Raw genomic sequence first — 23,861 nt, 5'->3', positions numbered from 1 at the left:
ATTTCCTTTCTTTCAGCAGGTTCTGAATGTTTATGTCAAAGAAGAGATTCCAATCAGGTGCCCAGATCTGCTTAAGTATAATCTTACCGAAGCTGTAATTGGGATAGTTTCCCTGTGAATATATGAAAGAGCAACCTTAAATGAAAGTCTTCCACAGCCCCTAAATTCATGTCACAAATACTTATTGTTGCTCAAAAGATATAGCTAGCAGGCACTGCTATCGTACGTATTATAGTTATGGATACGTCCAAATATTTAATTAATATCCCCTCTCAGTTCCTCAAACTTGCTGAAATTTTCCATGTTTGGTCTTAACTCAGAGGTAAATTCTTTATAATTTAAGTAAAATCCATTTAATCCATTTTTGCCTCTTATAGAAAGGTGAAAAAATACCCTTTTAAAGTAAGTTTTTAAGATTTTTTTTTCCTGAAGTGCAATTCAAGTGGCTGTTAAAACAGTTTGACATTTTCAGAGTGGATTAGCCTCTTTTAAATGTTCGTAAAACAATTAAAAATACATAAACCATATCTGACTGACAAACATTTAAAAACCAAATTTAATAAATCCACTTCAGTAACTTGTGCTAGTGTTGGGAGCTAAGATACTGTTTTAATTATCATGGCTAGTTAGTATTGCAGGAAAAAACTACATAGAAAATTTTCAATACTGAATTGAATTGGAGAAGGGAGAAAGATCTTTTTGTAATCACTAATAAAATTGTGAGGTCCTGAGCTACCGTTTCAGTAGCATAGGAATAAGAATTTGAGTAAATACAGGTACATTTGCATATAGAAGATATTGAGATCTTTAATGACATCTGCGGGAGTAGTGGTTCCCTTTTCTCCTCCACCTTTTGCTGAGATTAGAGCCACACTGGTCTTGTGCTGCATGAGAACTCCATATAAGTCTCTCTCTCTCTCTCTCTTTCTCTCCTCGTGGAGTTCCTAAACTGCACAGATCAAGGGAATCTCCTTTCAACACAACCCAATTGCAGTTTGAATAGTGATCTCTCTCTTGTCAGAATTGTTTCCCTTAGTTATGTTTCCAGTCCATAATTTAAACAGTTTCAAATAAGATGAAATATAGTGTCCTAAAAGTCATCATGGCAGCAAAGGTGAAACTGTTGGGCCATCAGGTGAAGGAGATTTAATCCTTTGTCAGTCCTTTTGAGAAATCTTTTGTTAATCTCTAAATTTTACGTACTCCTTTAAGAAATCAACATAGTCACTACAGGCTTCCACTTCTGGTGTGGAAGGTTTTTAACATTATAGTAAAATGGAGTAGTCTCTGTCACTAGAGTGCAAGCAGTGCTGCAAAGTTATTGATATCACTTGTATTTTTTTCCTAGTTATGCAGTCCCCTGAACTCTGATTTTTAGGAGTCTGATTTTCATGGTTTCTATTTGTTTCCTTAACAGTTACTCTATTTTATCTGGATTCTTGTACTCTTTCTGGGTAGCAACAATAGTTAGCCAATCTGAATGCAGCTATTTTCATAATCACTGTATCCTTATTTTTCAGTAATGGTCTTGTGACTATACAGATCTCTGTATTCTGAACACTAATCCCTTTGCCGTCATTCACTCCTGTACTGAGAACTGTTGAGCTGTTTGCCAACAGTACAGACAAAAAAAAGTGGGAGGAAAAAGTAGTACAGGAGCTTCTGAATGCTGAAAGGACACCATGGTCTCTCTTGAGTTTGCATTCCAATGAGCTATGCTTATGGACCAGGTCTCCATTTTTGGTGTGATGAAAGAAGCTGAAGTGTCAGGGTAGGTGATAAGCCATATGGGGCCTTGGTCCAAAAGTTTCTCTTCAAAATTGTTTGCATCTGCAGAGCTGTGCAATATCACCTTTAGGAAAATTTCATTTTCAAATATATATGCCTCCTTCCTACTGGGGGATTGTTCAAGTGATAATCTTTTCCCCTTAGTTCTGAGTGTTCTCTTTTCCAGCTTCTCCTACTTGTTGCCTTTTTCCTCTAGTGTGAAGTGCTTTTTGTCTGCCTGGGGAGACCTAACAGCAATAAAATAGTCTCCAAGGAGGAGCACATCCTCTCCTATAGTTGTTGCCAGTGCATAGCTTCTCTGTCTACAGCCACTGAGCCAAGAGCTTTTTCTGCTCAGAGATAAGCCTATTTGAAAGGGGCCCACTGACCTTGGTGAAGATAAGAATCCTGCAGCAGCTGGTAGCAAAATTCCCCATCCAGAGCAGTTTTAGAGGCTCTGCACCAGAGGAGAATGCTAACATTGGCTCTGTGGCAGGAAAATCCCCTCCAGAGTTAGCAAGTCAATGCTTTGGGCATACTCTTGAGAGTCTCTTCTGCTATGATGTCCTTGCTTCAGTTAAAGGATGAGAATATGTGAAGCCATAAATTCATGAAGTGTTCATCCAATTTGTGGGTTTCCTAGGATTTGACTCAAATGAGTCTGACTTGGTCTCTAGGGCTTTTCTCTTTGTGGAAAAAGTGTTTCCTGTCATGACTTAGAAATCTTAGAGATACACTTGTAGAATAGAAGAAAAGTGCTATATTTCATTCACAGCTGATTAATATTCAATTTTGGTAATAGTGATTCATTTATTAAAAAAAGAAACAGGCCTAATGTGCTTGGTTCAGCAACCCAGGAAAGAAAGCTAGAGAATGGTTACCAGGGAAATCGGGCTTTTTGTAATTTTTCTTTTCCATCATCTATGTTCATCATTGTTTTGTTGTTCTTCAACATAATTTCCTGAACCACTTACTTATTTGATAATTGATCTAAATGAGGCATTAGAAATAAAAGTGCTGCCCAATCTGTTAAGCTATTTGATGTGTCATCTGTAAGCCTGAATGCAGCATAAAACAGCAAAGTGTTTGAGGGTTGGTTAGAAACAGCTGATAAGAGAGGGGGCGTGAATTTTAGGATAAAGCCCTGAGTTCTGACAATGCTAAGGGTTAAGCGGTCAAATTCTATAATATTTCAAAGTTGTTAGGATTTATTACTAAACACCACAATCTTAAGTGCTGTAATAAATGAATGTGTTTACATCTGTCTTTAAATCGTTTTGTTGTTACACCTTTTTTTCTCTCTCACTCTTCCTTTTTCCCAATTTCCCCCTCCTTTTTCTATCTTTTTTCTCCCTTTAGAATCCTGAAGTTTTATTGAGCCATCCATCCAAGCCAGTAAGTGCCCTGGCAAACAGGAGGGCCATTGCCAGCCCCATTTGTTTTTGTATGTGTTGCATGAATATTCACTTGTGCCTTCATATTCCTGGATCAACACACACAATTTTTGGTGAGATATTTTGGGAGTGTGTATAGAAAATAAGGGTGGGAGAAGGGATTTCAAATGCCTGAGCAGCTGTGCTCAAAATAACCTTGAGAGATGCTTGTACTTGTTTTGCAACTTTTGCTTAGCTTCACTTTCTATTTGGGCAGTTTGATGTAGTGCAACCCTTTTGTTTCCCCTCATGTCAGTTGCTTGTGGCATCCTGTAGCATTTCTATCACTTTGCTGTCTGTGCATTGTCACAGCAAGATTGCAGTAGAATTTCCACACACGTAAGGCCTCTTGTGCAAAAAAGCATTCTGGTTAATCACTCACATCAGTGCACTGAAAGATGATGATTAGCAACCTACCTCCTTACTGTAACGTAAAGTACTTGGATAACCATTGTTCCTGCTGATGCTATGTTGGTTTAGCTCTGGACCCAATTATGGAAGCCCTCTACTTGAAGTTAGTGAGAGTTCTTTGCAGGGAAGGTTTGTTGAATAAGGTCTTCACATTGAAAATCACAATATCCAAGATGCTTTGCATCAGAGACTTTGCTTGTTTTTTTTTTATATTAATCATATTTTTAAACCTCTTAGAGAAGTGGGATCTCTACTGGTTTTGACAGCGTTTAGTGAAAATCTGTTTGTATTTGTGTATAAATACACACCAGAATCATTTTTGAGAGGTTTCAGGCGGTTATTCTTGGTGATTGTACACATATATCTTCCACTGCAGGTGTTTGCGATTTGGGTATGGGGGATACACTGGGATCCAATGAAAGCAAGGGTCAAGGTCACCTCCTCTGTTGAAGACAAACTTTTGCCAGCAGTACCACCAGGCAGCTCTTGTGTCCCTTCTCTCCTCATGCTCTTAGACAAGGGCATAAAAAGAACATGTCCACCACCTCCTGCTCATTTCTTTCTCACCACCTGTGGGTAGAGTTGGAGCTACCTGTAGTATTTACTTTGACTCATAGAGTTTAAGGTCAGAAGGTACCATTGTGATCGTGTAGTCTCACCTCCTGCACATTGCAGCTACAGAACCTCACCCACTCCTGAAATAGCCCCATCACCTCTGGCTGAGTTACTGATGTCCTCAAATCATGGTTTAAAGACTTCAAGTAACAGAATTCACTACTGACATTTGTTTAAACTGGCAAGTAACCTGTGCCCCATGCTGCAGAGGAAGGTGGAAAACCCCCATGGTCTCAGTCAATCTGAGCTGGGGGGAAATTCCTTCCTGACCCCAAATATGGAGATCAGTTAGACCTGAGCATGTGGGCAAGACCCACGAGGCAGATACCTGGGAAAGAATTCTCTGTAGTAACTCAGAGCCCTCCTCATCTAGTGTCCCATCTCCAGGATTAGGGGATTTTTGCTACTGGCAGTCATTGATGGGCCACATGCCATCATAGACAGTTCCATCATACCATCCCCTCCATAAACTTTTCAAGCTCAGTCTTAAAGCCAGTTAGGTTTTCGCCCCCACTGCTCCCCTTGGAAGGCTGGTTAGAAACCTTTGTTTAATTTCGAGCCTAAACTTGTTGATGGCCAGGTTATAGCCATTTGTTCTTGTGTCCACATTGATGCTTAACTTAAATAACTTCTCTCCCTCCCTGGTATTTATCCCTCTGATGCAGGGGTGGGCAAACTACGGCCCGCGGGCCAGATCTGGCCCGTCAGGGTTTTGGATCCAGCCAATGGGATTGCCCCTGTGTGGTGCCGCAGGCCCTGCACCGCTCTCAGGAGTGGCCGGCACCGCGTTCCTGGGACCCCAGGGGGGCGGAGGCAGAGGGCTCTGTGTGTTGCCCTTGCCTCCAGGCACCGCCCCCAGCAGCTCCCATTGGCCGGGGATGGGGAACCACGGCCAGTGGGAGCTTCAGGGGAGGAACCTGGAGGTGTGGCAAGGGCAGCACGCGGAGCCCTGTGCCTCCCCCTCCCCCCGGGGATGCGCAGGGACGTGGTGCTGGCCGCTTCCCAGAGCGGCGCGGCACAGCACAGCATGGGGCCAGGGAAGACATACAGGGAGCCTGCCCTGGCCCCGGTGTGCGCCACTGCCACTCCAGAGCCCGAACTCCTCCTGCACCCCACCACACAACTCACTGCCCTAAGCCCCCTGCCTGCACCTCGCACCCTTCCTGCACCCCAACTCCCTGCCCTAAGCCCTCTGCCTGCACCCCTCCTGCAGCCCAACCCCCTGTCATGAGCCCCCTGCTGCACCCCACACCCCTCCCGCACCCCAACTCCCTGCCCTGAGCTCCCCCCGCAATCCGCAATCCTGCCCTGAGTCCCCTCATACACTCCGCACCCCTCCTTTGCCCCAATCCCTTGCCCTGAGCCCGTTACTGTGCACCGTACCCTCTCCCACACCCCGCACTCCCTCCCGCACCCCAACCCCCTGCCCTGGCACTGCATATAATTTCCCTACCCAGATGTGGCCCTCGGCCCAAAAAGTTTGCCCACCCCTGCTCTGATGTATTTATAGAAAGTAATTATATCTCCCCTCAAACTTCTTTGGTTAGGCTAAACAAGCCAAGCTCTGCATCTCCTCTCATACAGTAGGTTTTCTATTCCTTGCATCATTCTAGTAGCCCTTCTCTGCACCTGTTCCAGTTTGAATTCATCTTTCTTAAATATGAGAGACCAATATCAAAATGAGGTCTCACCAGTGCCTTGTATAATGGTACTAACACTTCCTGTCTCTAACTGGAAATACCTTGCTTAATGCATTCTAGGATTCCATTAGCCTTTTTAACACTGTGATCAACTACTACATTCAGGTCTTTCTCCCCCTCTGTCACTTCCAACTGATAAGTCCCCAGTTTAAAGCAAGCATTCTTGTTAGTCCCTAAATGCATGAACTTTCATTTTGCACTGTTAAATTTCATCCCATTTCCATTACTCCAGTTAACAAGGTCATCCAAATCTTCTTGTATGATATTCTGATCCTCCTCCGTATTGGCTATACCTCCCAATTTTGTGTCTCCAACTGCCCTTGATTCAAGGCACAAGTCTGGTGAGAAATAGTTACACGAGGAGAAACAAGCCGGTTCAAGCAGATATTGACATCTCTGATAGGGCCTCGTGTTCCATGGCCACTGCGATTTCCATGAGGAAAACTATTTTCCAACAAAACAGATGAAACAGTTTAGGCCATATTCTTCTAAGAGAAGGTTAAGACCTCCTTGATCTTTCCAGCTGCCTTTGTCTATGGGAGGCCCTTCTCACCAGACAGCTGCAATCGCCAGGCAGTCATTTTGACTAATTTGCTAACCATATCTCCTACCTGTGAAACATGCCTGTTCCTCTTCCACCCTGCTTGGGCAAACATCACATTTGGCAAGTGTGGCTCAGCACATTAAAAGAGGGATATATTATCCAATTCACCTCCCTCCTTCTTCCCAACCCCATTTTCCCCATCCCCTTTCAGGCCTCTATCTCATAAGACTCTATTACTTCAAGAAGTATAGTCTCTTTGGAAATTGGGAGTGATAGAAGAGATTCCTTACCAACACAGGGGGAAACCCTTCTTTTCCCAGTTCAGGATGGTCACCCTTTGTCAGGGACTACATGTCTTGAACCTAGGTCCACAGGCCTCTTAAAAGTTAGGCAGTCTCAGCCTGCCACCCATTGACCAGCTAACAGCTGCTAGAATAGCAGCTGAACTCCAAAAGAGAACTCCAGTCCTGGGATCTGATTGCTGGAATCCTGGGGGTCCTGATTGGTCCCCAGCCTTTATCTAACCCAAGCACAGAAACAGAAAGCTGTCCATGCAGTTGGGTTCTCCCTATTTCAGGACTGTTGCTCCTTCACAACCTGCACAATGCTGCTGGTCTCCTGATAACCTGAGCCTGCCTGCCTGCCTCCTGACATCTGATGCCTGGTTTGCCCTCTGGTCTGTCTGATTCTGACCTCCAGGTATCTGACTTTTGACTCCTGCTCTAACCAGGCCAAGTCATGATGTTACTTCCCCCTTTTATATCTTCCAACTTGCTGGAAAGATCTTTTGCTGTGACAAGACTCAAATAGTCTCCCTTGAGTATGTGCTATCTCTGAGAAGTTTCCATTGTTCACAGTTCCTGGAGTAATCCTTTTGAGTGTTTGTATTCTCCTCAATGAGCCATCAGCGTTGTTTGGCCTTTTTATTGTTGTATCTGAAAGGCTGCTTGTGGGCGTTCCCAACCTCACAACATGTTTCAGTGGTACATACATAGTGAAACTTCATATACAATGATAGCACATACAACTTAACAGAATATTAATGTTCTTTAAATATTAATTAAAGATTAAGACTTTTAAAATGATACCTCACAAGGTATACTTTATACAAAATACATCATAATTCTATCACCAATGGTGAATATGGGGCGCAGAGTGTCTCTTTGGGGCACAGAGTGTTACAGTAACAAACCATTTTTTTCCTGATGTTTTATGAGGCACAGTTTTTCTGTCATTCTCCCTATTAAGAATTGACTGGATAGTAGAAACAAGTAGTAAATCTGGAAAAAAGTTATTCTCACATGTTCAGACTTGGAGAAAGAGGTGTGTGGGGAATTCTGGAGAGAAGAACAATTGTTAAGCTACTTGGAGCACAAAACTCCCAATGACTACATTTATTAAAATGTATACTACATGCAAATAATAGACATTAATGAAATATTCTGACATCTTCCTTGCACAAAGATCAGGAAATTCATAATAAAATATTTCCTAAGAGATGTAGTTCCTGCGCCAGTGTCAGCATGCAGAGTGGAAACCAGTCTTTTCCATTCCTCTTTGTCTTTTGCTGCTGCTTCCATTTGCTCTGTGGTGCTGAGATCAATTATTCTGCCTTCCATGCGAAGGGTGCTTCTTATGGTTTTTCTTGGGTGCCCTCATTTCTTCACACCAGTTGGTTTCCACTTAACCGCTTCATGTTGGAGTCTCTGTTGGCGTACAGAGTGCATGCCCCATATATGTCAAATGCTTCCTTATGATTCTGATGGAAACAAGCTGCTGGCTGGTGAATTCTCATATCTTTTTTTGTTGGTGATAGTCTTTTTAATCAATATGCAGAATCTTTCATAGGCACTTTATTTTTGAAAGCATCTAGTTTGTCGTCTAATGTTTTAGTAGCTCTCCAGCTCTCATAGCTGTATGTTAACACCAATATTATGTTTGAATTGAAAATTCTTGGTTTTGTTCTGATGCTGTATATCTTTGATTTCCTTACATTGTTTAGTCATTGTTTAGTTGTGGTGTCTTTCCTGTCCTTCGTGTCATTTCCTACTTGAGGTCTCTGTTGCCTAATACTGTGCTGCCCAGGTATTTTTTATATATAAGATAATGAATATAAAATGTGAAGGATAAAGTTATTTCATAAGAGGTAACATTTCTTTCACAGAGGTAGTATGTTATACAACTGAATTTGTTTTTGGAAAATTTCAGCCAAAATGGTTCAGTATTTCCCAGAATGAAGATTGGAAAAAATATACATTGTTTTGCCCATGTTAAAAAATTCTGGCAACCTTTTCTTTTAAAAGCTCAGGAGATCCTATGCTTTTGGAGCAGGGACTTGAAATTTGGCAGAGGGTCGGCCTTTGTGTCAAGAATCTGCCTTGTCAGCCCTGTATTTATCCACTCAAATTTGGCCTTGTTATAAGCTTTTGAAAAACCACAGTTTGCACATGCTCAGTAGAGACTTCTTAGATCTTAGCAGCTAAATTCCCCTAAGATTCTGTCCACAATGAGCATGTTCCAGCCTGGTGCTGACAGAGACCTTCTCTGCAATTGAAGCTTTGGGCTGCTGCATTCTGGTTTAGGTCTAGGCTTCTGAATTGAGAGCAGGGACCATGTCTATCCCGATGGCCACCCTTCTGGGGCCAGGCAGCTGACTTATCCGGATGCAGGGGGACAAGTGTCAGAACTGTGTGTGTCTGTGTGTTGGAGAGAGTAGATTAGGATAAGGTGCCAGGATGTAGGCAGAAACTGGGTTGGGAGGCTGGCAGTGGTAAGGACAGGGAAACTTTCACTGTGAGTTGGGGTGGGGCAGAAACTGGGGATTGGTAGGGCAAAGAGAATGGGAGCTGTTGGGGTGGACTGTGGCTGGCTAGACAAGAGGACAGAGACGGGATGGGGGAACTAGGAGGGAGTCTGAGATCGAATGAGGAGCCGAGGACTGGGAGACTGGGACTGGCTGGACAAGGAGATTTGGAGACTAGGATCTGGGCTGGGGGACTGGGAAGGTGATTGGGACTCGGGGGGGGGGGGGGGGGGGGAAGAGGAGGCCTGGACTGCGGGGAGTGTAGTTGTGTGGGATTAGGACTGACTGAGCAAGAAGACTTGAATTTGGATGAGGAACGTGAGCAATGGAGACTGGGAGTGGCTTGATGAAGAACATGGGACTGGGAGGAGGAGTCAGGAGTGGGGAAGAGGTACAGGACTGGAGAAACAGGAGGTTCATGGTGATGGTAGAGAACGGGTCTTGCGTCAGGGAATGGACAAAGGAATCTGTGCCCCATAGAGCCCATTTCTCTCCAGAGCCTGTAACAGAATTCAAGATTCCTGAGTCTCATAATTCCTCTGATGTCAGCAAGTATCTATGAAACTCACTTGCAAAGTCTGTCTCTCATCTCCCTCTTGAATTGGTCCACATAAAGGATGACAGCCTACTACAGTTATTAGTTAGCTCAAGTGGCAGAGATCTGCGTAGTGGATCTAAAGGTTCCAATCTTGCTAATAGTCATAGAGTTTAAGGCCAAAAGAGATCACCAGATCATCTAGTCTGATCTCCAGTATATCACAGGCCATCAACACTACCCAGTACGCACACACTAAACCCACCAGCTGAAATTAGACCAAAGTATTACAGCCTGCAGGAAACTAAACTGTTATGTCACAGATAGGGACTGAGGTCTGGTCTACACTAAAAGGTTAGTTTCACCCAGCTATGTCGCTGAGGGGAGTGAAAAATACACAGCCCTCAGCTTTGTAGTTAAGCCAATCTAACTCCTAATCTAGACAGCACTAAATCAATGGAAGAATTACTTTCAGGGAGGTGGATTACCTATGCTGATGGGAGAACCCCTCCGTTGGCCTAGGTAGTGTCTACGCTGAAGCACTACAGCAATGTAGCTGCAGTGTTTCAAGTGTAAACAAGCCCTGAGGTGCACCACTTCTCGAGGCTCTTGCAATGGCAAGGAATTGATTGAGAGATATATGCAGAAGATTCCAGCAAGTGGCCTGCACTCCATGCAGGGAGAGGTATTGGAAATTCTTAAGGTCAGATCTTTGCTATCTGGTATAGTTTTGGCTCTTAGTACTCCCATTGACTCATAAGTAGCAAGCACTAGGTTTGGTGCTTAGGTGTTTTGCATGATGAAGACCTTATTTGCAAGCTCTGTTAAGCAGGGATCTGTCTGCAAACTCCAAAGCCATGTGTTAAGGTGCTCCCTTTACTTAAGGGTCTTGTAAAAACTTAATAAGCCTACTCTGAGTTTTTAAGTTGGTGACATACACACAAGGAGAAACCAGGAGAACCTTAACCTTGTCTGTTTCTAAAGGGTCTGTTGCACTTGCTTGCACAGCATGGGTCCTAAACACTCATTTAAAATACCCAACCAACCACTTGATGTTTTACTTCTCTTCGTATTTTAAGTGTTATATATATATCTTCCTACTGTATTTTCCACTACATGCATCTAATGAAGTCGACGTTAGCCCACGAAAGCTTATGCTCAAATAAATTTGTTAGTCTCTAAGCTGCCACAAGTACTCCTCGTTCTTTTTGTTTGTTTGTGGTTTTGTTTGCTGTCTGTGTTGCTTTATTACTTATTTTTACTTTTCTATGTGTGTGAAGTATTAATCAAATTAAGAGTTGACATCCCATAGGAATTGTATAGGCCTGAGCGAATGCCCTTTACTCTCCTTCCCAGTATCAAAAAATATTGTATTAATATTTGCAATGAGGGCATGACTATTTCTAGTTGACTCAGATTTGTATAGCATCTTAAAGCTGAGCTATGTATGCAGATAACATGCATGCAAGAGGTATAGTTTTGGGAACTGCAAAAGTCGGTAGCATGCTAGTGTTTTGGAAGATGCTTCATTTTTTGAGAGCAGCTTTCCATGAAGACTTAGTGATCTATGGTAGGAGTAGGTTATTAAATTGGGCCTCTGGTGCATATTTTTTATGCTTACACTTAATGGCCATGACTTTGTTTTATTTAAATAGCTGTTTTCACTATGTCACATTTTGGTGTGTTTACTAGCTTGAGTTGTTAGAAAGGATGATAAAATACATGTACTCCAAGGGCAGTGTTAATTTTCTTTTTATTTGATTTCATATTAAACAAACATCTTAAACAGTGCTCCTTGTTAATTATTCCTTGTTTTAATATTCTTTCTTTCTTCTTCCATACCTATGAACTGTTTAAAAGTATATATTTAGGTTTTTTGTTTGTACTGGTGGTGCACATCCGCACATTACCTCTATATTGGTGCTGTACATAACACAAAATTCATTCCGTACATGGATGGAAAATATTAGAGGGAACATTGGAGGCACTATACTTGGAGTATTTGTGCAGTATTCAAATACCACATTGAAGAGCTATTTTTATTTTAAAAAATCAATGTAACAGCAGGAAAAGACGGTATACCAGAAATATATAGAATGTGCAACATGGCCAGGTTAACTTGGCAATAGAAATTTCAACTTTCTTGCATTTCACAGAATTATAGAATAGTAGAGTTGGAAGGGACATCAAGAGATTATCTAGTTCATACTCCTATGCTGAGGCAGGATCAAGTATACCTAGACCATTCCTGACCGGTGGTTTTCTAACCGATTCTTAAAAACCTTCAGTTATGGGGATTCTACAACCTCTCTTGGTGTAACCTCATATTTAACTATCCTTAGAGTTAGAATTTTTTTTCCTGCTATCTAACCTAAATCTCCCCTGCTGTGGGCTGACTAAGGTGATTACTTGTCCTAGTTTTAGTGGCTATGGAGAACAATTGATCACCATCCTCTTTGTAACTGCCTTGAACATATTTTTGATATTCTTTTTTAATGGTCACTGTGCATCATTCCTTTTTCATTACATTTAAATGTAAAAACTGTCCAAAGAGGGCTAAAAAATGAAATTTCTTGTACTTAATGTTGATGTTTGAGTCTCAATTAATGTTTGAAGCTTGCAACTCCGTGAGATGATGGAGAATGAGATGATGAGAAGATGGAGTGGAAAGAGAGAAGTTTCTTCATCCTTGAAGTAAACAGCATGGGGGAGGAGTAAGGCCTGGTCTGCACAAAGTTTTGTACTAATTTAAGTATTTTGGTTAGGAGTCTGGATTTTTTTTTTTTTTTAATCAAAATAGTTAAATTAGTCAAACCCTAGTGTGGACACAGTTATATCACTATAAAGGTACTTATACTGATGTAGCTTATTCCACTCAATTTATAACTCCTAAGGGTTGTACCACGTTAACTATACAGGTTTCAAACAGATATAGTTAAAGCGGTACAAAAATGTGTATTCAAGCCATAAATTTCAACTTTTGCAGCAGGTACCGTCTTTGCCTGAAAACTCTGTTCTTCAAAACTGGGTTTACAGGACACCAGCACAATGATTTATGTTGGCTCTTCCTTGGTAATAGAAGAAGACAGTTATTTTAAAGTTTAGAATTTGCCAAATATTGCATCGAGCAAAAATTATGGCAAAAGCATAAATTATTGGGATAAACAATATTTTAACACCTAGGATTTTCTCCTGTTGATTGTTCCTGAAGTTAAAGCACTGGGGCTTCTTTTCAGTACTTTGCTATTTTCTTCACTGAGCTCTTTACAGTAGCCATAATGGAAAGTGTACCAGGAGCAGCTTGAGTGAAGCATATCCTGTGTCAGCTGAGTCATTGATAAGGCCTGGGAGGGAGAATGTACAGTGATCTATCCACCCAGAACAAAAGAAATATTTTTAGTTACTTTCAGTTTTTTATAATCTGGTCAGGGTTTTTTTCCTTCAAATTTGCTTGTGAACATGCTCCTCAGTGAAGATTATCTACATGCCATTTTAAAGCTATTTTTGACTCCTGTGTATGGGAGAAAATTTGTGGTAATTTTAGGAATTAGGAGAAAACGGTGTTTTTTATTGTTATCCTTGCATAACTCAGATAGCTATGTTCAAACTGCCCCTCTGTTCAACTTTTGTTCAAACTGCCCCTCCAAAACTCGCCATTGAACAGAGATGAAACATGGTTGATTTTAGTCCAAAAGAAATGTTCAAGAAAGTTTTGTGTGAAAATGAGTCTATAAATGAAACTGTTTTTGCATGGTTTGTATTGTTTGCTATCATACAATTGTGATAATGTGAGTTAGATTGTGACAAATAGGCTATGAATTGCACATTTAAAAAGGAGAAAGACTTGTGTTCTCATTAATACTTGATCATCCCTTTCTTTCAAGAATCTGAGTGCTTTATAACTCTGACTGTTATCCCCATTTTACCAATGAGAAAATCCAGACAAAGAAAGATTAAATTACTTTTCTCATCTTTCACAGCAAGTCAATGTCCAGAATAGAATCCTTATGTTATTCCCAGTCTCTAAATCTGACTACCGAACCATGCTGCTTCTGGTACCCAGGCACAATGGAAGAGCTGCCTTAATGCCTTTATTACTGTGTTCCATTGTACACTGAAGATTAAATTAGTGGATTATACCTTAATTGTACACTTTTTGCTTCTTTGTATATTATGGGAATGTATTGTTTGTATTTGAATTTCCTTTTTCAGTGTAAAAAATGTGCTCTTGAAGGGTGCCCCATAGTGTTAAATTGGGATTATATCCAATTTCTGCTCTTCTACATCTTTATGCACGTTTGTGAAAAACCTAAATGCATTGGCTTTCTCTCTTGTATGATAACTGAATACAATAGGATTTAAGACATGGTGTCAAGGTTCCTTCCCCACTCTGAACTCTAGGATACAGATGTGGGGACCTGCATGAAAGACCCCCTAAACTTATTCTTACCAGCTTAGGTTAAAACTTCCCCAAGGTAAAAACTTTTACCTTTTGTCCTTGGACCTTATGCTGCCACCACCAAGCGTGTTAAACAAAGAACAGGGAAAGAGCCCACTTGGAGATGTCTTCCCCCAAAAATATCCCCCCAAGCCCTACACCCCCTTTCCTGGGGAAGGCTTGATAAAAATCCTCACCAATTTGCATAGGTGAACACAGACCCAAACCCTTGGATCTTAAGAACAATGAAAAAGCAATCAGGTTCTTAAAAGAAGAATTTTAATTAAAGAAAAAGTAAAAGAATCACCTCTGTAAAATCAGGATGGTAAATACCTTACAGGTAATCAGATTCAAAACACAGAGAATCCCTCTAGGCAAAACATTAAGTTACAAAAAGACACAAAAACAGGAATATACATTCCATTCAGCACAGCTTTTTTCCAGCCATTTAAACAAAACAGAAATCTAATGCATATCTAGCTAGATTATTTACTAAGTTCTAAGACTCCATTCCTTTTCTGTTCCCGGCAAAAGCATCACACAGACAGACAGACCCTTTGCCTCCCCCCCCCCCAGCTTTGAAATGTCTCCTCATTGGTCATTTTGGTCAGGTGCCAGCGAGGTTATCCTAGCTTCTTAACCCTTTACAGGTGAAAGGGTTTTGCCTCTGGCCAGGAGGGATTTTATAGTTCTGTATACAGAAAAGTGGTTACCCTTCCCTTCATATTTATGACACATGGCCATATAAAATGCATTGTCTGTGTAACAGACAAATTGGACCAAAGTCAGTCAGTAATTCAGAACCACAAACTGGTTTCCACTTTCCACAAGATCACATGCCATTTTCATTGTGTGGTTGAGAGTATCTTACATACCAACATCATTTGTTATGTGTCTTTACCTGTAATGAATATAGTGTATAGTGTAAACAGCCCTCTAATTCTATCAGAACCAGACATGCTGACTTGTTCCGTTTTCTAAAATGGAAAATGTACTTCCTTCTTCTTTCGGTAGGGTCTCTTGGGTGATTGTCAAGATGTTTTTATTAACACAGAATAATATTAAATAGGAGAGTCGTCCTGACAATAGATCTCCGTTAGCCGTTATAGCTTATTTGGGATTAGAGAGCTCAGTAATCTGGCTAGCAGCCCAGTTTACATTTTTTCACATTTCCTGATTATCTGATTATGTATTTTGGATTATTTTAAAGGGTCTGGAGGAGCATTTGTTAAAACAAACATTTTGAGAGGTTGGGGATGCAGCCATATTCAGTAGGGAAGAATTCAGGCTGTCTGTGGCGAAAAATCAGGCTTAACTCACTACTGTCTTATTGTGATCTCTCCTAGGACGCATTGTTTATAGTATCTTTTATGTTTGTTCTATTAGTGTATTATAATTGCTCCTTTGGAAGCAGCAGATTCTAATACTGATATTTATATGCTGCTGTAGTTATAGCTTTGATTACATTTGAAAGTAGCTCTTGGACTCCCAGTATAGTGGGTTTAGGTTTGCCACACTTCGGGTCAAAATCATGGCACCTTGTAAATCTCCTTTCCACAGTAGTGCAAAGGGAATTGAAACATCAGCCATGTCATAGGTGTTACAGTGTGCTCTGGTAGTCTTGGCTGGCAGAACAGCTTTTGGGAAACTGTGATCCACTGGAGCATGTTTGACCAGGCCTGAAACTGCTTTTACTTACATCAAGAACTAGTTTAGCCTCCGGGATCAAGGAGGAGTAGAAAGATCGCATAAATGTCCTCTCCACCTACTTCCCTCCAGATATGCTGAAAACTGTTCTGTGTTAACTGGATATCTAATCCTTGGTTTGTTAGTTTAAATTCCAGTATGTATATCCATTTCGCTTTATTTTTACCATGCTTGGGAACTGTTGGACTCAAATTCACTATGTTAATACGCTAGTGACTTTTCCGTGGAACAAGGTTTAGTTCCAAATAAATTCATCGCACTGTTCCTGTACACAAAGCAGCGGAAGTAGGCTCTTTGCTGGGGTCACTTTGTCCTGAGCCTTCTCACTATAGTGTTCCTCTGTGCACTAAAGTGTGATTTCTAGGAGTCCTTGTACTTTCATCTCTCCACGTCCTAAATATACTCTCAAGCACATTCCTTTTTTATGAGTAAGTATAATTCTATCCCTTGATTTCTCCCCCCCCCCCACATCATTATCCCATTACCCTGCACTGTTTTTGTTCCTCATGAGGAGATCAGCTTCAGTTTTTATTTTTAAAGAGCATAGTTAATGCTGCTAACAGGTGGTGATGGGTGCACTGGAGTGTTATGGGTCAGATGCAGATTAGACTTCTGTTTGTAGACTTGTGTTGGGGTGCTGAAAAGATGAGACTAAATAGGCATATTTGGAAAAAATAATTTTTGAAATTATTTATTTTCTTTCTGAGCTTCCAGCATGGTGCAAATTGAATGTCAAAGCTCTCTTTAAAAAACCCATACAAAACATCTATTTCATTATTCATCTCCTATTAGCTATCCTACTGATGCAGTGTAACTTACAGGAACTTGGTGCCCATGACGTTTTCCATTTTAATGGATGCATTTATCATTTAGAAGTAGCTATTTGGGTACTTTGTGCCCTGCAATGATTGTGGATATATTATACATGTGTGAGAGATGGTTCTTGACTGATTTCTTTGCAGGCTCATGAAGCTACACTGGAAGCCAAGGCCAGCCCAGAGCTGAATGACCGATTCCAGCAGCTGGAGCGAGAGGTGGCACTGTACCAGGAAGAAACCAGTAAGGCTCAAGCTGAAGTGGATCGTCTTCTGGAAATCCTGAAGGAGATGGAAAATGAGAAGAATGATAAAGATAAAAAGATAGCAGAACTTGAGAGGTGAGAGGGATATATGGGTAAAAGGGAGAATTGGGGCTGAAGGAAGTGGAAATTGATTATTCAATTTCTTCTTTTCTCAGTAATCCTTAAATGCCTGTGTTGGGAAAATGTGCTCTGGGTTTTGCTTCTTTGGTCCTTGACCTCAGTTTCTTAAACAAGTTTAAAGATGCCTGGCTGCAGTTCTCTGACTGGATGTTAAGAAAGTAGAGCTGATGCATCTGAACTATAAGGGAAAAGGAGATGAGAGGAAAAGTTGCTGAAATCATTGTGGAAGAGAAATAAATGAAGTTTATGCTTCTGGTTAATAAACTGTTGAAATATGGCTGACCTCCAGCCCAGACTGGGCAAATAGACTTGTAGGGCCTGGAATGCTAATTGTTGCTGCAAGTCCCTTTGACAGATGCTGTGGAATTCCATGTACGCATAGAAACAGAAGTGAACTTCAGTTTACATGAAGCAGAGGGAACATTTGCTTTTGTCCAAACCATACTTAACTCCAGTACTTTTTTTCTCAATGATTTCTCTCTCTCTCTACATTGGTGCCATGGTGCTTTATTTTTCTAAATCCTGTTCATTTTCTGGTTGAGGAATTATGTCGTACGGTGATGCCACTGGCCTTTAGGATCAGAATCACTAGCAATAGATTTCATAGAAGACATGGAAACAGCTTCTGCCTCCTTAATGTAGTCTCTTCTCTCCCTCAGCAAAATGTCAGGATGGATACTCCTGAGGGAATTCTGCGCCACTGTGCATGTGCAGAATTTGTGTTCCCCACAAATTTCTTTGCTTCCCCGCAGAAAAAAGACTTTCTGACAAGGAAGGAAAGGGAAGCCACAAGAGCAATCATGTGACCCTCCCCAGCAGCATGTTTCAGGTGCCCAGGGCAGCTGGCAGAGAGGTAAATCATTGTGGGGCAGGAGGCAGGACTGGGCAAGACCCAGCTGGTGGCTCCTATGCTGCGCTGGGATCAGAGCTGGGCTGGGGAGGATGGGACTTCCTCTTTTCCTGAACGGCATCTTGGGCCAGGTCAGACCCACCCCCAGATTTCTCCCCCGGCTGCAGGAAGCTCTGCAAACTCCCCCATCCCCTGCTTCCTGCACCTGTTGCTCCTCAGCTGCAGGGGGAGGGATCCCTCTACAGGAAGCTGCTCCCCCGTCTGCCCAACCCCTATGCATCCTGACTCTCTCAAACTCAGACCCTCCCGCCGAGCCTCACCCCCCACACTCAGAACCCCACCCCCACCCTCCAAGCCACACTCCCCCTGCACTTGGACCACTGTGGTGAGTCATGTGCATCCAGATCCCCACCCCACTGAGCCCTAACCAGTTGAACGTGGATCCCCACCCCACTGAGCCTCACTCTCCCAACATCTGGACCTCCCATTGAGCCCCCCCCACACTCAGCCCCCCCCCCCCCCACCGCCCCGGCTGAGCTCTATTCCTCCATACCCAGACCGCCCCCCCCCCCCCCGAGCCTCAACCACCTTCACCTGGACCCCCCTGCAGAGTACGATTATGCCCAGAACCCACAACAAGCCGCTGTGCATCCAGATCCTCCACTGAGCTGCCCGCAGCCGGATTGCCACACACAGAATCCTCTCAAACCACACCTGGATTCCCCCACATTAAGCCCCTCCACACTTGGATCCTGCCTTGCTGAGCCTGCCTGCCCACACCTGGTGCACCTGGCATGGAGGGAAAGGGCCCTGGGATATTTCTAGGGCAGGCCCAGTGCTTGCACTGTGTTAGGGTTGGGTGCAGCCTCACCGCTGAGTTCATGTCCCAGTGGGGAGCTGGTCAGTGATCTCCCACCTCTGTGCAGCCAGTGGCCTATGCTCCTCAATGCCATGCTGGAGCCTCCACATTTATTTGACAAATAAAATTTGCAGAATTTTAATTTTTTTGGTGCAGAATTTTAAATATTTTGGCACAGAATGCCCTCAGGAGTAGATGTAAGATAAGTAGGGACAGCAATGTGTTACTTTCTGACCTTCCATTTTGTAATGTGCCAAGCACCTTTTGGGGCTTTTTAAGCTCTAGTATTGAAAATAACATATATTTTGTGTTTGCTTTGATATTCGCTTTTAAAAACAATTAGCCTGGGGCAACTAAATGGAAATTCTTATTTTTCACAAATGCCATGTGGCATGTTAAACACTTTTTTTTTTTTTTATACTAGAGTGGCTTCTTTATGTTATCCCATCAGGATTTAACTGCATTGCATTCAATGTCAGGAAAACTGTACAAGTTGAGGAAGAGACCTGAGCAGAACTTTCATTTGTAACATCGCTAGTGCCGCGACTGACTGGCCTTTCTAGATCTTCTTCATAGAATCATAGAATATGAGGGTTGGAAGGGACCTCAGGAGGTCATATAGTCCAACCCCCTGCTCAAAGCAGGACCAATCCCCAACTAAATCATCCCAGCCAGGGCTTTGTCAAGCCTGACCTTAAAAATATCTAAGGAAGGAGATTCCACCACCTCCCTAGGTAACGCATTCCAGTGTTTCACCACCCTCCTAGTGAAAAAGTTTTTCCTAATATCCATCCTAAACCTCCCCCACTGCAACTTGAAACCATTACTCCTTGTTCTGTCATCAGCTACCACTGAGAACAGTCTAGATCCATCCTCTTTGGAATCCCCTTTCAGGTAGTTGAAAGCAGCTATCAAATCCCCGTTCATTCTTCTCTTCCTCAGACTAAACAATCCCAGTTCCCTCAGCCTCTCCTCATAAGTCATGTGTTCCAGTCCCCTAATCATTTTTGTTGCCCTCCGGTGGACTCTTTCCAATTTTTCCACATCCTTCTTGTAGTGTGGGGCCCAAAACTGGACACAGTACTCCAGATGAGGCCTCACCAATGTTGAATAGAGGGGAACGATCACGTCCCTCGATCTGCTGGCAATGCCCCTACCTATACATCCCAAAATGCCATTGGCCTTCTTGGACTCTGCACTTGTCCTTGTTGAACCTCATCAGATTTCTTTTGGCCCAATCCTCTAATTTGTCTAGGTCCCTCTGTATCCTATCCCTACCCTCCAGTGTATCTACCTCTCCTCCCAGTTTAGTGCCATCTGCAAACTTGCTGAGGGTGCAATCCACACCATTGTCCAGATCATTTAAGAAGATATTGAACAAATGTCTTCTTGCTGGTGTTACTAACTGTTATTTGGGCTGGATGTTTTAGGGATGAACTCAAATTGTAGGATCTTCTGAAGGGCCTTGCACAACTTTGTACGGGTCTGTGCTGGTGGTAGGTCCATTCACCACTCCAGCTTCTGCTTTCTTTGTGTACTAGAGCTCATTACCCTGAATGTGCACATACATTTTATCCTCTTCTATGTCTACCTCTATTCTGTGCGCTCATGTTTACCTCTTACAGTCTCCCCCTCTGTTATGGAGAAATGACTTGCATAAAAATTCCTCTGAATTCAATGGCAAAAACCTCAGCAATTGATTATATTATTCTGAAACTACTGAACTGGATGGCTGTGCCAGCCCAGATCTTTGGGTGGCATTCATTCTTGTTCTACTGAAAATGAGTATTGAGTTCTACAGTCTTGTCAGTTACCTTTGGCTTCCACCTTTTCCCCTATGTTTTTAAATAGCAGCCTGAAATTTATTTTTCCAGGAGTGAAGTTTTATTTTTATTTTTTCCATAGGATCTTCTCTTTTACAAATCCAGAATTTTCTGTATCTGGGACAGCAGTTTGAGCAGATTAAATTGAGTAAATGCAGCCCCTTTTGGTCTGTTTTCCTTCCTTCCCAAACTATACAACCCTAGAGCTCTGTGACATACAATGTATTCAACAGGACATTTGGGCTGTAGGTCTAGAAACTAGGTCAATTGTGTGTGTGCTTATTGCTTAGACTCTTTTTTCCATGCACAAGAGTGATCTACCATTAAAATCATTACCCTTCGTTTGGGAAAGACTTTGGAAATATGCACCTTTCCTTGTAACCTGATCCCCAAAAGAGAGAGAGAAATAAGAAACAAAATTGCATCATGTCTGTTTTTCATCACTAGTTCTGAAGATTTATGATATGTTGTATTACAGGAGCACATAGGGTACGTCTACATTGCAATTAGACACCTTGACTGGCCTGTGCCAGCTGACTTGGGCTCATGTGGCTTGGCCTGTGGGGCTCTTTAATTGTGTAGATGTTCAGGCTGCAGCCTGAGCTCTGGGACCCACTCACCTTGCAGGATCCTAGTGCCTGGGCTCCAGCTTGAGCCCATTCATCTCCACTGCAATTAAACATCCCTGCAAGCCCATGTCAGCTGGCATGGGCCAGCTGCAGCTTTTTAATTGCAGTGTAGACATATCCTTAGAAACCACAATCAGGATCAGGACTTCATTGTGCTAAGCAACATACAAACACACAGACATGGCCTCTGGTCCAAGGAGCTTACGGTTTAAGACAAATATGAGAAATGGGGCAAACCCTTGTTTCTGTTACAGTCTATTGCAGCCTTAAATAGCTGGAGAACTACTTTATAAACGTCATTCCAAAGAGCTGAAAAATAATTATGGCATGATTTTGTGCTGCAGTGTTTGTTTCCTGCTGTCTTATACTCTCAAGTCAAAGTCTTCTCATATTGCTGCAAATGTAACATCAGAATGTTTGGAGACGACTCCATGATGATGATTTGGAATCTTGTGACTGATGAATGCTATCTACTCCTCTCTGTTCCCTCTTTGCTCCTGTAGAGGGAAAAGTTGCTTCTTCTGTATTTATCCTGCCCTCCTTTTTGGTTGCTGGATGAAATGGTATAAGGTCATCATCCACCTTCTTATTCCTGGTGGCCTTGAAGGATGGGAAGATTGGTGTCAGTGGTCCTCTACAATGACTCAAGTATGTCAATAAAGGAAAGAGCACTCTTATGGTCAACACTTGAAGTATTCTGTCTGGGACCATGTAAATCAAGAGGAAATCAAATCAGACTCATGTATTCTGAGAACTGTATATGGGGCCCAGAGAGTCTTATGGCTCTAGAGACACAAGCTGAATGTAATTGATCTGATCGGTTATCAAATTATCAATTATTGTGAGCAGATTTTTCCGATGGATCTATAATTGAACTAATTTTTCTACAGCATGAAAAGAGTCGTAAAATTTTTAGAACCTTATAATGAGGTTTTCTTCTTTGAGTGCTAGTTCTTAGGTATATTCTACTGCGGGTATTCATGCATTCTTCTTAGAGCAGTGCTCCGCTGTAGGTGTATTTGCACCCACTGCACCTTTAACTGGAGATTTTAGATAGCAGTATCTGTTCGGCCCGGGCATACACCTCTTCCCCTCTCCTCCTTCCCCCCCCCGTGGTCTACCTCAAGGCTATCTAGCACTGCGCGCGTGAACTTCCCTCAGTTCTTCTCGACCACCTTTGGCCTTGAACAGAACGAGCAGTCTCATCGTTCTTTCATAGTGTTAGTATAAGCAGTAGATAGTCTTGGAGTTTTTCGTTTCCTTCTAGTAGTTAGAGTTTCTGTTTTTTCATTCAGTTTTTTTTCCCTTACATGTTTTCTCCCTCTATTTTGAGGGGGATCTCCCCACAGGGAAATTTAGTAATTTAGAGTTTGTTTCTTTCTTTATGGTTCTAGAAACAAAACAAAACCCAAACCTTTCACTTTTTCCTACCTTTTGGGGGTGGGGGTCACTCTGCAGGGGTATGCCCGGTTCTCCTGGTTTCAAGAGGTGTCTGTCCTGACCTTCCTCCGTCAAGTGGATGGATGCTCTGTATTCATTCACCCAATCGCACACAGATTCCTTAAGGGCATGGGAAACCTTCCTGCATGTCAGATCATGCATGCCAATCTGGGACCTCAATCTAGTTTTGAGAGACCACCCTTCAAAGCCCCTGGCAACTTGCTCTCTGTTACACTTGTCCATGAAGACAGCATTTCTAGTGGTCATTACCTTAGGATGAAGGATAGGGGAAATAGCAGCGCTGATGGCATACAGTCGTTTTTAAAGACCGTTATGTTGAGCCCCTTCCCAAGTTCCTCCCTAAAGTAGCCTTCATCTTTCATATGAATCAGCTAATTCACGAAAACCGCATTGTGATAACAGGGAGACGATATTGCATATGCGAGATGTTAGGAGAGCTGTAGCATTTTATTTGGACAGGACTAAGGACTTTAGGAAGTCTCCTAAAACTCTTCCTTTCATTCGCAGAAAAATCAAAAGGTTCCACAATATCAGCTCAAAGACTCAAAATGGGTCTCCGGTTGTATTAATCACTGTTACCATGCGTGCAATCTGCTGCCTCGGTCAGGAATCCGCACACACTCCACAAGATCTGTGTCTACCTCAGTCATGTCTCTTAAAAATGTCCCCATCTCAGAAATTTGCAGGGTGGCAACCTGGGCCTCTGCCCATACATTCTCCAAGTATTCAGAATTCCTAGATTTTGAGGCCAACTTACCTCGGAAGGACAGGCTCAATTTCAGGCCTTTATTTGTGAAGGCAAGCTGCTGGTCAGAACCATGACTATAGTCTTCAGGGAGTTCCAGAACATTGTGGAGGACTTGCCCTTTAACAAGACTGACCTTTTCAATTAAAAAGACTGATGAGTCTTTGCGCTCACTAAAGTATTCTAGCATAATCCTCCACTCCCTGGGTATATATGGTGTCCTCAAGGAGGAAGTACCACAAACATCCCAGAAACCAAGGCCTATGTCTCAACCTTTTTACCACCAGCAAGCGTATGAACTGCCTCATAAGACAAAGTGCAGAAGCCACAATTTTCTGCA

The 23,861-nt window shown here is 42.4% G+C and overlaps 1 protein-coding gene across 10 annotated transcripts in view; it reads left to right on the top strand.

The window, feature by feature from the left end:
• Positions 1 to 23,861, top strand: part of ERC1 (ELKS/RAB6-interacting/CAST family member 1) — a 553,011-nt gene that overhangs the window by 219,873 nt on the left and 309,277 nt on the right. For 5 of the 10 annotated variants that reach the window (XM_074938919.1, XM_074938886.1, XM_074938901.1 and 2 more), the window contains 2 exons: positions 3,127 to 3,162; positions 16,916 to 17,109. In XM_074938919.1, coding sequence (XP_074795020.1) covers positions 3,127 to 3,162; positions 16,916 to 17,109 — 230 coding nt within the window. The remainder of the gene's footprint in view (positions 1 to 3,126; positions 3,163 to 16,915; positions 17,110 to 23,861) is intronic. The other 5 variants (XM_074938893.1, XM_074938910.1, XM_074938958.1 and 2 more) reach the window with 1 other exon arrangement.

The sequence above is a fragment of the Natator depressus genome, chromosome 1 (genome assembly GCF_965152275.1).
Source record: "Natator depressus isolate rNatDep1 chromosome 1, rNatDep2.hap1, whole genome shotgun sequence".
Classification (NCBI taxonomy): Eukaryota; Metazoa; Chordata; order Testudines; family Cheloniidae; genus Natator; species Natator depressus.
This window is presented reverse-complemented; position numbering and strand designations above follow the sequence as displayed.